This window comes from Antedon bifida, chromosome 6 (assembly GCF_963402885.1).
Source record: "Antedon bifida chromosome 6, ecAntBifi1.1, whole genome shotgun sequence".
Classification (NCBI taxonomy): Eukaryota; Metazoa; Echinodermata; class Crinoidea; order Comatulida; family Antedonidae; genus Antedon; species Antedon bifida.
The window spans coordinates 13552095-13564763 of NC_136231.1; the positions used below are offsets into that span (position 1 = coordinate 13552095).

The 12669-nt window shown below is 33.8% G+C and overlaps 2 protein-coding genes across 2 annotated transcripts in view; one reads left to right on the plus strand and one right to left on the minus strand.

Moving 5' to 3' along the window:
• The window catches only part of LOC144845486 (E3 ubiquitin-protein ligase RNF170-like), a 291346-nt gene that overhangs the window by 84156 nt on the left and 194521 nt on the right, over nt 1–12669 (plus strand). The window lies entirely within an intron of this gene.
• LOC144844698 (uncharacterized) lies at nt 5789–7584 on the minus strand. Its single transcript, XM_078701725.1, has 3 exons — nt 7537–7584; nt 7357–7423; nt 5789–7152 (listed from the first exon to the last, which is right to left on the minus strand). The coding sequence occupies exon 3, from the start codon at nt 6364–6366 to the stop codon at nt 5797–5799; it is 570 nt and encodes a 189-aa protein (XP_078557851.1). The 5' UTR covers nt 6367–7152; nt 7357–7423; nt 7537–7584; the 3' UTR covers nt 5789–5796.

Genomic DNA, 12669 nt, shown 5'->3' on the forward strand with positions numbered 1-12669 from the left:
GAACATAAGTAAAAATATAAAATTCAAATAATTATAGTAAGCTTTAAAAATTCTTTCCTTACTCTTGTGTTTTAGTTTTATGTCTCATGGTTATATTTGTTGCTTACTTATATGTTACGTTTCGTTTTGTTTTTAATATTTATTTCATTTATTTTCATTTTTTTTTAAATAATTCTATATAAAGATTTAACCACCTATTGGCATTGTACAGCGTTATATAAACCTCTGTAGAATATACCGTATTATAATAGTCGGTTAAGGTATAACCTATTATTTTTTTCTGCCAAAAAGAGGCGAGAAAGTGAACCATAGTTCCATTTCTTTACTTTTTTCAAAAAACATGTGGTCAACATATCTGTTTCCGGTACCGAGTACAATATTTTGAAAGTTTGCTTCAATTCCAAACTTATATATGGTATAAACATTAATGTATTTCCATAAATCATTTGCTTCAGTACATTGGTAAAAGAAGTGTTTATCATCTTCTATTACATTGCATTGCAGGCAAGTGTCTGTATTATTAATATTCCATTTAAAGAGCCTTCTATTGGTAGGAATAATACAATGCAATAGTTTGAAATTTAGCTGTTTAAGTTTGTTATCTTTAATATCATTTACTTTTCTTTTCCATGTCAGTGACCAATCATTCTCTATATTAAAATATGTTTCCCACTTTGTTTTACTCTTGGTTGGTTCTTTACATTTGTTTTTGATAAAAAAGAGACGAATGTTTTTACAACTCATTTTACTATACATACTGTATTGATATAACTTCGTTAACTTTTACATTATCAATTTTTGAATAGATTATATCTTTCCATTCTCGTGGTATTGCTTTTAGTAGACATGACAATTCAGCAATCCAATTTGATTTGATATTTAACAAAAATAGTAATTCATTTGTATTAATAAATCTGTTATCAATTATAATATGTTTCATCTTTGTTATACCAGATCTAATCCAATTCCTATAAAGGAGTGAGAAACCATTGTGTGCTATCAAGTTGTTGTTCTATAATTTGTTCATAGGAAAGTGACATTTTAACAGAATATTGATTGAATTCAGCTAAATACTTTAACATTGATTTATATAATAAAGGCATACTACTGTAATGTGTTTCTTTATATTTTACATTTGATATATGTTTAATAACCTCTCTTGGACCTATTTTGTTAAAATACATTTTAGGTAAACACTTCCATTTTGAAGTGTCATCATTGTACAATCTTTTAAGCCATGACATTTGTAGTGCCTTGACTTGAGATCTGAAGTCTGGAGCATTTACTCCATAACTTTTATAATCATTGATTATTGTTAATCTTTTTATCTTTTCTGTTTTATTATTCCAAATAAAGTCGAATTAATCGATAAATATAACAAAAGTGAAATATTTTTGAAAAAAAAACATAATAGTATGGTCAAAAATCACCCTCACCATGGTATAAGAACGTGTGTACCCTACTAAAATTTCATCCGTAGGTCCTATGTATATTGGTAATAATATTTCTTGATGTTGCGTGTGGCAAAACCTGGGATTTTACAAGAAAATTAGACTTTTATATCCTATTTTTAACAACCTCATGTCAAATTTAATATATTCATAAAATTACAACGAGAGAACTGATAAGAGCTTTTGTTTGAAATCGAATGAAACCCCGATAGCCGAGTTGAGTAAGCTGCCAGGAATGTATGTATACTATGTGCTATCTGTGTCCCATTAGGACCCTGGTTTACTTCTGCCCATGTTGCAAGCCTCTAAATCGTCTTCCTTCTTAGGCCAAAACGGCTCACTGTGTCGCGGAATAATGTAATAATTATACCAATTAGGATGGTATTTATTTGAATAAACGCCCGGAACACCACCCCAATAAAACACCAATTAAAATAATTATCGCACCATGAATGAATGTTGATAAGATTCAGACGAATCCCAAAACCAGCCCATTTGGTATGCTCTTTTTTGGAAAGTGAAAATACTAGAGGTAGTATCTTTCGTATACGCGAAATGGATTATCATTAAATGATTGGTTTTTATACTCTAATTAGGATTATACTCGCGAATGATAGTTCAAAATATGCAATGCATTGTGATATCCACGCAAGTAATGTTGTAAAAAAAGATGTCCAGATGTCTCGTCGTAATAACGTAAGAATTGTTGGTGTGGAAGAGAACACTGTAAGTTAATCTTTGAGAAAATTCTTCCAGTTTTTTTCACACTCGATCCCAGACCAACAATCGAACGGGCCCACCGTGATTGTAAAAGTATGAACGGTCGGTAAGCCAAGGCATATCATTGCCCGTCTCTCATACGCTTCTAAGATTGAAGTTATGAAACAACGAAGTTCTGCGCTAGATAGCCAGAAATTTTATATCATAGATGATCTTACTGCTGCCGATCTACTGGAAAAAAGAAATGGAGATCACAAGTAAAAGAGATGTACAATAAAGGTACCAAGCTGAAAATCGCCATTGTGACTTCGTGGAGAGCGGACGTGTTTTTGATTCGCTCCGCTAGGCTGCTAACCTCATGTTAATTGAGCAGCGGGTAATATGAATACCTAAACCTCCACGCCCAGGTGAGGCATGCATGCAATAGTTACCGAGCACGTTAAACATACTGAAGATACAATTGTACTGTAGGATAACCAATAGAATACAATATGGCAACAAAAACTAGATCAAAAGCGGACAGTGAGGACAAGTTGGACACAATTATAGGGAAACTAAAGAAACTTGAAATACTCGACTCCATTAACGAAAGGCTCGTCATTTTGGAAGAGGATTTCAAAAACATGTGGCAGAAGGCTAGGGATATGGAAGCATCCCAAGAATCACTACAGGCAAATTTAGATGAAAAGGCAGACTCGCAGGATATGGAAGTACTACAAAATCGGGTATACGAACTGGAGAATAGGCAACGGAGGAATAACATAGTTATTTTTGGCATTCCAGAGCAGTCGGAAGGTAATAACTGTTCAGATTATATTCTAGGCTTCTTTAAAACATACCTGAAAGTGTATAGTAATGCCTATGGACATAGAACGAGCTCACCGTACCCCGACATTCTTGCCCACAGGTGGTAAACGAGCCAAGTATCCGAGGCCAATACATATTGCCTTCAATAAATTCACCGACAAAATTAAAGTAATGAAGGGAGCTGTAAACTTGAAAAACAGTTCCTTTCCTGGAAAAAAAGTTTGGATAACGGATGACTTTACCCCAAATCTGAGAATAAAGAGGAAGCGGTTGTGGGCCAAACGTAAGAGACTGTTAGAGGAGAAACCCGGCAGAAAAGTTTTCTTATTTGTCGTGGTACGTGAGACCATGCCCGGATTAATTTGGAAGTTCTCTCCTCGGGTATCAAGCGTGCGAGGCTTGGCTCAAATGAATGCAATATCAAGACCAACAGAAAGACAACAAGTTGTTGATTGCCGTTACCATACCATTTATTGTGTACGAATCAACGTTACTCAGAAAATAAAGAGAACGAAGGAAAAAAGCCCTGCAAATATACAAACAAGCGTTACATAATTTCAATAACAATCAGTTTATAACTTCACTTTACCACTGTATTACCAATAATCAATAATAATCAGTTTATAACTTCACTTTACCACTGTATTACCACTATACTTAAACACACTGTGTACAAACTGGTTATCATTAAGAACAATACAATCAATTAAACGTCATTACAAATGATCAATACCTGAATCAACTTGAATGATGTATTTACTAAATAAGAACGAAAGATCGTACAGCAATCAACCATTTCTCTATAAATTGAAGTAAAGATTTGAGAACATTATTTGCTTTATTTAAGTTGTATGCATGCAATTTCGTATAATAAATTAACAGGCAATGATCCGTCTATCGTGTAATATAATTCGTTTTACTACTTACAATGGTAACTTCAACAACGGCTTAATAATACAACACGGTAACGAAAATCACATCTTCCTGTGTTTGCAACAAAAGCTTTTCTGACAGACAGAAAAACCAGGTAGTTAAACAAAACATCACCTATATGCAAATGCGCCAAACACAATGCTCGCAAAACAACTAGCAGCAAGACACTTATATGCAAATACGCAGAACGCACACGAACAACAACTGATCCATGACATGTTCCCCGCTTAAAATCCTTTTGTCCCCAAAAGGAGAACCTATAAAAGAGAAGAAATATACAAAATACAAAAAAATATAGATTCACTACACCTTCCCCGCTTGAGACCCTTTTGTCCCCAAAAGGAGAAACAAATGAAAATAGACAAGAGGAGAAGTTAACCAGCAAATGTAACAAGGCACATAACACCAACACCAACATCAATTTAACCTCAGCAACAGAATGCAAAGGAATACGCCGATAGGGAACTCGGATAGGTGTATTATCTTTTAAAGAAATTTCATGCGGAATAACATCACATCGACCGACATCATATGTTCCCTTAGAAAACACGCCAATGTGCTTACGCAATAACCCAGCAACAACTTTCTCTTTTCCAGGATCCAGACTATTCAACATTATCCCAGGAGGTAAATCCAAAGCAATATCTGGTTCAGAGTTGATACTTCTATCTGCTCCAATATCTGACGATTCCCTGTTCAAAGTAGTAAAAGAGTCCAAGTTAGCATGAGAACCAACATTTACATTAGGTTTAATAGATTCATTTAAAGATTGGAAAGGAACAACTATATTTATGTGTTTTAATGAGACAAGAACGTTGGACTCGTCTTCATCGATTCTCAACATGACTTCAGATCTACTTATTTCGGGCGCAGAAGGATGCTCATCTACCAGTCGTCTCAACTCATGTAGACCACTGAAACCATGTAACTGGCGTAAAATATTACATCCAATAAGAATCGGATAATTTACTTGCTTATTCTTAACGGCGATGTCGGAGACAACCAGGAAACTACCCTTAAGTTGCTGATCAGCAATCACAACGGGAATTTCAATGTACCCTTCTATGGGTACCTCAACCCCACAGACCCCAATAACATTCATGAACAACCCATCAACACTACCCAGTTCACCACATTCAGGCTTTAGTATGTTATGGTATATGGATGATGGAATGATTGATGCCTCAGCTCCGGTGTCTAAAATACAACCAAGTTCAGCGGAACCAACACTCATAGTAGTACAAGGACTTCTAGCAACTAATTTCTCGAATAACACGGTATTTTGAACATGTGAATTAGGTATAGCATTAGAAATATTTGTATCTGCACTTGCAACAGGGGCACGGACGTCGTGACATATCTGTGTATCCTTACTCTGGATACCCGATGACGATTGCGGAACAACACTCTGTTGAGAAGGATTAATAGATGAGTTATAATTGACATGTTGGTTTCTACTATACTTAGTAGGACAAGCATACGCACAATGACCTGGATTTTTACAAGTCCAGCACAAACCAGGAGGGACACTACATTGGTTTCTACTGTGACCTTCAATACCACAATTGAAACATCTACGAGAAACATTAGAACGAACATCTGAACGGAATTCAGGACGTTGAGATTTGAATAATTCACCGAATTTGTTATCAATGGTCTCATTGATTTGCTGCTTAAGGAAAGATTGCAATTCTCGTTTCATCTCAGTCAGACCATAATCTACACACTCTACCCCGTGAATTTTGGGCTTAGTATTTACTCGTTCCCCTTTAAACAATTCTACAACCTCCTCCCTCATTTCAAGAAAGGTCTTCCCTCTGAACGCCAACTCAATTCGCTTTAATTCTCTTTTAACCCCATGGTCTCTGACCCCTTCTACCAATCTCTACTTCAAAGTAGTATCCTGGAGGTGTTTTAAGGCTGCCTGCTCACTCCTATCTGATGCCTCAACCAACTGTGTGTATAGTTTGAGTAACTCTAGACTATAATCAGCTATTGATTCTCCCTCTAACTGACGCCTAGAATAAAAAGAAGAACTATATCCTGAAACGGTTTCTTCTGGACCAAACATAAATTTTAATATACCAATAGCACGCTTAGCATCTTTACCGTTACCGGACACCATCATCTGACACCGGACTTCATCCTTTGCCTTGCCACCAAGATGACTTATCAAAGTATCATATTTTTTCCAATCTGTTAAAGAATAGTGGTCACAATAAGCTTCGAAATCAATAAGCCAATCCCTTAAAGAATTCTGCCCAGGAAGTTTAGGCGTACCAAAAAACTTGGATAATTTAACAGGTGGAGGAGATTTTTGGGTGGACAAACCCTTGAAAGCATTGGTAAGAGCGGATATCATTTCACTAACATCAGTTGTCTTCGCAGCACTACCACCCCCTTGCGCAGTCTGCTTTTTAGATGGGGCCGCGCTTTGACCACCACCAGTCGCCATAACGAGAAAATGTGACTTTCACTAATGAATTATTTACGAAGGTAGCATATAATATATTGGATATCAATATTTCATTATGGATTTTAAACAGCATATAACAATCTCACTAACGTTCTGTAATTATAGTTATAATAGTAAAGTAGCATATATCAACATTTAATTATCGCAATGTACTTTAAACAGACTATCGTTTAACAATATTATTACACGTTATAATATAACACAAGTTCACCATAACATCACTAGGCAAATCCTCTAAATAACCGGCTACTGCATTCAAAATACAATACCACTGTATACGTTATATCAATGTCAATCATTATTATAAATCAATAATTGCGTAAATACAATACATCAATCTACAGTGATCAATAAATCCGATACAGTATATAGAAATCTATATAATTACATAAAGAAAATACATCAATTAATGATAGTTCAATATGTATAAATCTTATCTGTATCTCTGATTCACCGACAGTTGATCCAGGGCTTTCCAATCACTGGTCACTCCAAAGAATATACTCGCTAATCACCATCTGCCGCTAAACGTAAATCTTGAATTGCGATCCTGTCCGTGACGCCAATTTGTCGTGGTACGTGAGACCATGCCCGGATTAATTTGGAAGTTTTCTCCCCGGGTATCAAGCGTGCGAGGCTTGGCTCAAATGAATGCAATATCAAGACCAACAGAAAGACAACAAGTTGTTGATTGCCGTTACCATACCATTTATTGTGTACGAATCAACGTTACTCAGAAAATAAAGAGAACGAAGGAAAAAAGCCCTGCAAATATACAAACAAGCGTTACATAATTTCAATAACAATCAGTTTATAACTTCACTTTACCACTGTATTACCAATAATCAATAATAATCAGTTTATAACTTCATTTTACCACTGTATTACCACTATACTTAAACACACTGTGTACAAACTGGTTATTAAGAACAATACAATCAATTAAACGTCATTACAAATGATCAATACCTGAATCAACTTGAATGATGTATTTACTAAATAAGAACGAAAGATCGTACAGCAATCAACCATTTCTCTATAAATTGAAGTAAAGATTTGAGAACATTATTTGCTTTATTTAAGCTGTATGCATGCAATTTCGTATAATAAATTAACAGGCAATGATCCGTCTATCGTTTTACTACTTACAATGGTAACTTCAACAACGGCTTAATAATACAAAACGGTAACGAAAATCACATCTTCCTGTGTTTGCAACAAAAGCTTTTCTGACGCGCAGACAGAAAAACCAGGTAGTTAAACAAAACATCACCTATATGCAAATGCGCCAAACACAATGCTCGCAAAACAACTAGCAGCAAGACACTTATATGCAAATACGCAGAACGCACACGAACAACAACTGATCCATGACATAAATTACCCGGCTGTACTAAGAATTGTAGAAGAAGACGGGAGTTCGAGACTAGTATAATGCTGTACTTTAACTTTAAAAACATAACTCTGTGTCGCAATATGATATATTAATTTATCCAACAATGTACTGATATTGTATGTATGCCTGTTAGGGGTATATCAGTGATTTTTCGCTACTTTTTTTGTTGTTAAAAAAAGAAAATTAGGCTATTATTATATTTGAGGAGAATTTACGTTTCGGGGGTATGGAAGGGGGAAGGATATACGGGGTCTTTTTATCATTTGTTGGGTGGGTTTTCTTTGTTTCTCTTTTTTTATTTTATTTTATTTTTACTCTATAACAAAAAAAACCTGAACACATACAGTATGCTAATTTTAACACGAGGTATGATCGAACAATTGGTAATCTGAATACAAAAGTAATACGCATTGTCACAGTACGTGGCTATTTTGGACTGCGATTACATACAAATTCTACTTTACCTAATGATCTTGGAAAATGTAGTTGCCCACTGATAATTAGTAATAAAACTTACTGGATACTTGAGGTTAACACTAATTACGACTCTTTCATTTCGGCCGGAACATGGTGTATAGACATTGTTAGGCCCCATAAAAACTTTAAAAAAATTATTGTTAAAATAAAAGAAAATATAGGAGAGCAATCAAGTAAACTTATAATCGTCTGTAACAAAAATTTAATTAACATAAAATGCAAATTTTACGAACGTGCTAAAATACAATGCAATAGAATCGGTCCGTTGATTAATGTAAACATATTCACCGAAGCTAAAACAATTTTTGACCTGCTATGGTTTATGGTTGTTGCACAAAACAACCATTATGACACCATATATACCCTTGCTTTATTATTTTATCTACCGTTATATATAAACAAAATAAGTAAAAAAATAACAATTAAAAATGTCTAATAATAATAATAATATGCTATCAATAGTTTCAATGAACTGTCGAGGTCTAGCAGAAAAATCAAAACGCAGAGATGTGTTACACTATCTAAAGTCAAAAAAATACAATATTATCTGCCTCCAAGATGTACACTTTTCGGCAGAAACTGAGTCACTTGTTAGATTGGAGTGGGACCTTGATTGTTTTTTTAGTTCATATCGTAGTAATGCAAGGGGAGTCACAATTTTTTTCAATAATAACTTTCCTTACACTGTTACAAAGCATAAAAAAGATAAGGATGGAAATATGTTAGCTTTGGAGGTAAAGGTTGATGATCTAAAATTTACGCTAATCTCAATTTATGGGCCCAACAACGACACCCCCGGCTTTTACGACAAAATGAGGGAAGTTGTTTTAGAATATGAAAACCCACATAATATCGTTTGTGGCGACTGGAACTGTATTTTGGAAAGAAAATTAGACTGTAAAAATTATCTAAAACTTAATAACCCAAAGGCAAGAGAAAAGATAATAAATATGTGTAGTGAATTTAATCTTACAGATGTTTGGCGTGTTTACAACCAAGATGAACAAAAGTTTACTTGGAGACAGAATAAATTCAATAAACAAGCCAGGCTTGATTATTTCCTAATCTCATCTGAACTAAACAGCAAAATGCTGGAATGTAATATAAAACCAGGTTACCGAACCGATCACTCACTCGTAGATATTAAAATGACGATGAACCAGATAAAACACGGACCAGGATATTGGAAATTTGACAATACCTTATTAAAAGATATTCAATATGTGCAACAAGTTAAAGAAACCATAAATAGAGTCCTGAAACAATATATAGTGAAAAACGAAAAAGATAATAAAGATGCTAATAAAGCGCTGTTTAGCATCAGTGATCAACTTCTTTTAGAAATGATATTAATGGAAATTAGAGCAAAAACAATTGCTTACGGGGCTTATAAGAAAAAGACTGAAAATAAAAAAGAAAAAGAATTAGAAAGGGAAATAGAAAAATAACACTTGATATCAATAAGGGCGACTCCACGTTAAATGGTATACTAGAACTTAAGTCTGGCGAACTTATGGGTATCAGAAAAGTGAAGATGGAAAGAATAATGATGAAAACTAAACTTAAATGAATCGAAGAAGGCGAAAGGCCCACCAAATTTTTTCTTAACATGGAAAAGACAAATTTTGTTGATAAAACTATAAATAAAATAGTAAAGGAAAGCAACAATAGTATTCTGCAAAACACAAATGAAATTCTTGAGGACACTTTTATAAAAACCTTTATTCCTCAAACCACAATACAGATGACGAAAAAAATATTGTAAAACCCCGAGAGTATCTAAAAAAACTGGAGACCTATTACCCTGTTAAGTGTCACTTATAAACATTGTTTCGTCATGTATTGCAGAACGAATAAAATCAGTCCTTGATATATTAATTAGTGAACAACAGAAAGGATTTATTAATGGGAGATATATAGGCGAAAATACAAGACTTATGTATGATATTATTCAAATTTGTGAAAAGAAGAAAATTCCTGGTCTGCTTTTACTGATAGACTTTGAAAAAGCGTTTGACTGCATTTCTCATACATTTGTTAACTGCGTTCTTAAACATTTTAACTTCGGACAATCCATTCAAAAATGGGTGAAAGTACTATATAAAGATGCAAGATCCTCAGTTCTTGTTAATGGCTTTCTCTCCGAATCATTCTTAATTGAAAGAGGATGTAGACAAGGTAGGACAAATAAAATGGTAGATCTGAACTATGAAGACGCATATAAATCAATAAAAAATACAATGAGACATTGGTCAAAAAGAAACTTAACTGTTTTTGGAAGAATCATGGTAGTTAAGTCTTTACTACTGTCCAAACTTACCTATATCCTTTCGACATTACTCGATCCCCCTGAAAAAGTAATAAAATCACTTAAGTCAGAACTATATCGTTTCATATAGAAAGGGGTGGATAGAATATCCAGAGATCAACTTATACAAGAAAATAAATTTGGAGGCTTACGAATGGTTGGTCGATATAAATGCATATATTCAATCGGTAAAAATCACGTGGGTTAGACGGTTAGTAACGTCCAATGAGACGGGCTGGGCTCTTTTAGTTCCACTCGTGTTGAATATTCATAAAACTTGGCTCATAGAAGGCGGATCATCGAAGTTAATCAAATTACCGAAGGTTAAGCCTTACAATGCATTTTGGCTGGATGTAATAAAGGCGTGGTGCGTATTTGTGAAACACAACATTCCTATGAGCACCGAATCGATATGTAGACAATCACTCTGGATGAATGACAATATTAAAGTCGGCGGAGAAAGTATCTATTATAAAAACTGGAGTAATCATGGGGTGAATTTTATAAATGATTTAGTTGATAGACATGGAATAACTTCATTTAAACAACTTAGTAAACATCATAACCTTAACATCAACTTTCTTCAATATGAAGGCGTAATAAATGCGGTCAGACAACATATGTCTTTAAATCAAATTTCTCCAAAAGGAAAAATAAATAGCCCACTACTACCTTTTAACCTTAGCGTAGTTATTAAAAATAAAAAAGGATCAAAGCTAATTTATAATACTCTAATCAACTCTAGAAAAAAACAATCGAAAGCTAAAATTAAGTGGGAGAAGGCATTGGATACTTTATATGTTGATAAAGAGTGGGAAATTATTAATACCATGTTTTTCTCACTTACTATGTCCACACCACTAATCTGGTTTCAATATCAAAATTGTGCATAGAATTTTAGGTAATAACTCCTTTTTGTTTAAAATTGGGAAAATTGACTCACCTTTATGTGCTTTATGTAAAACAGAAACAGAAACCTTAATACATATTTTTGCACAATGCTGTGAAATTAAAATATTTTGGAGAAAGGTTAAACAATGGTTGAAATCATATTTTAATATAAATGTAATTATTAACCCCGAATTATGCCTTCTTGGAGTTAGAAAAAAAACCCATTTAAAGCCCTAAATACTATTTTACTAATTTGTCGACACTACATATATAGCTGTAAAATGAGAAAAATTAAGCCTAATATTGCACGATTCGTGAATGAGATTAGGTTACACGTTAAACAAGAAGGATTTATTTTGAAAACTAAAGGGGAGCATCATACTTATTTAAACAAATGGAGTCATTTCTTGGAAAAACATGAACTTATTGACTGGTAACTTTGCATTAAAAAAAAAAAGACTTAGTATTGTTTTTTATATAATGTTTTTTAATCTTGAATTATTTATAGACTTTTATCGTCTGTTTATTTAGTAAGTAATAACTATTTATTTGAATAAGAAAGTTTTATGTTTAATTAAATAATTTTTTAATTGAAATATGCTATAAAAGAAAAAATTTACAACAAATTATTTATAGACTTTGTTTTTAAGAGAAAAGAAAAAGTAGATTACATTATGAAATTATTTATATTTTGTTCGAGAAATGTATATTGTATATTTCTATTAATAAGAAAGTGTTATTATTTTAAGCTATTTTTAAAATTGAAATATGAAAGTGTTCAATAAAAAAAAAAAAAAAAAGCTTCGTTTTACGGCTGGAAAATGGGAGCGGGGTTGGTGAAATCTGTCCACAATAGGGGCTCTTTCTGTCCATAATAGGGGCTTTTTCTGTCCATAATAGGGGTTGAGGGCGCTGTTGTTTGTCCATAATAGGGGCTTTTTATAATTGACTGTCCAAAATAGGGGATTTTTTTGTCCACAATAGGGGCTTTTACTGGTGAAGTGCGCCATGGATTGTTGTCCATAATAGGGGTTTTTGTTAAGTGTAAGCCTAGTATAATGTTTATTTCGCGAGTAGAAGTAATAATATTTTGCTAGGCTTAGCTAGCCTAGGCTAAGTTTATCTAGCCTCGAAACTAGCTAGCCTAGCCCACAAACAAGACAAGCTTGCCTAGCAGGCCTAGGCCGAATTAGCCTAATCCAGCTGTTAG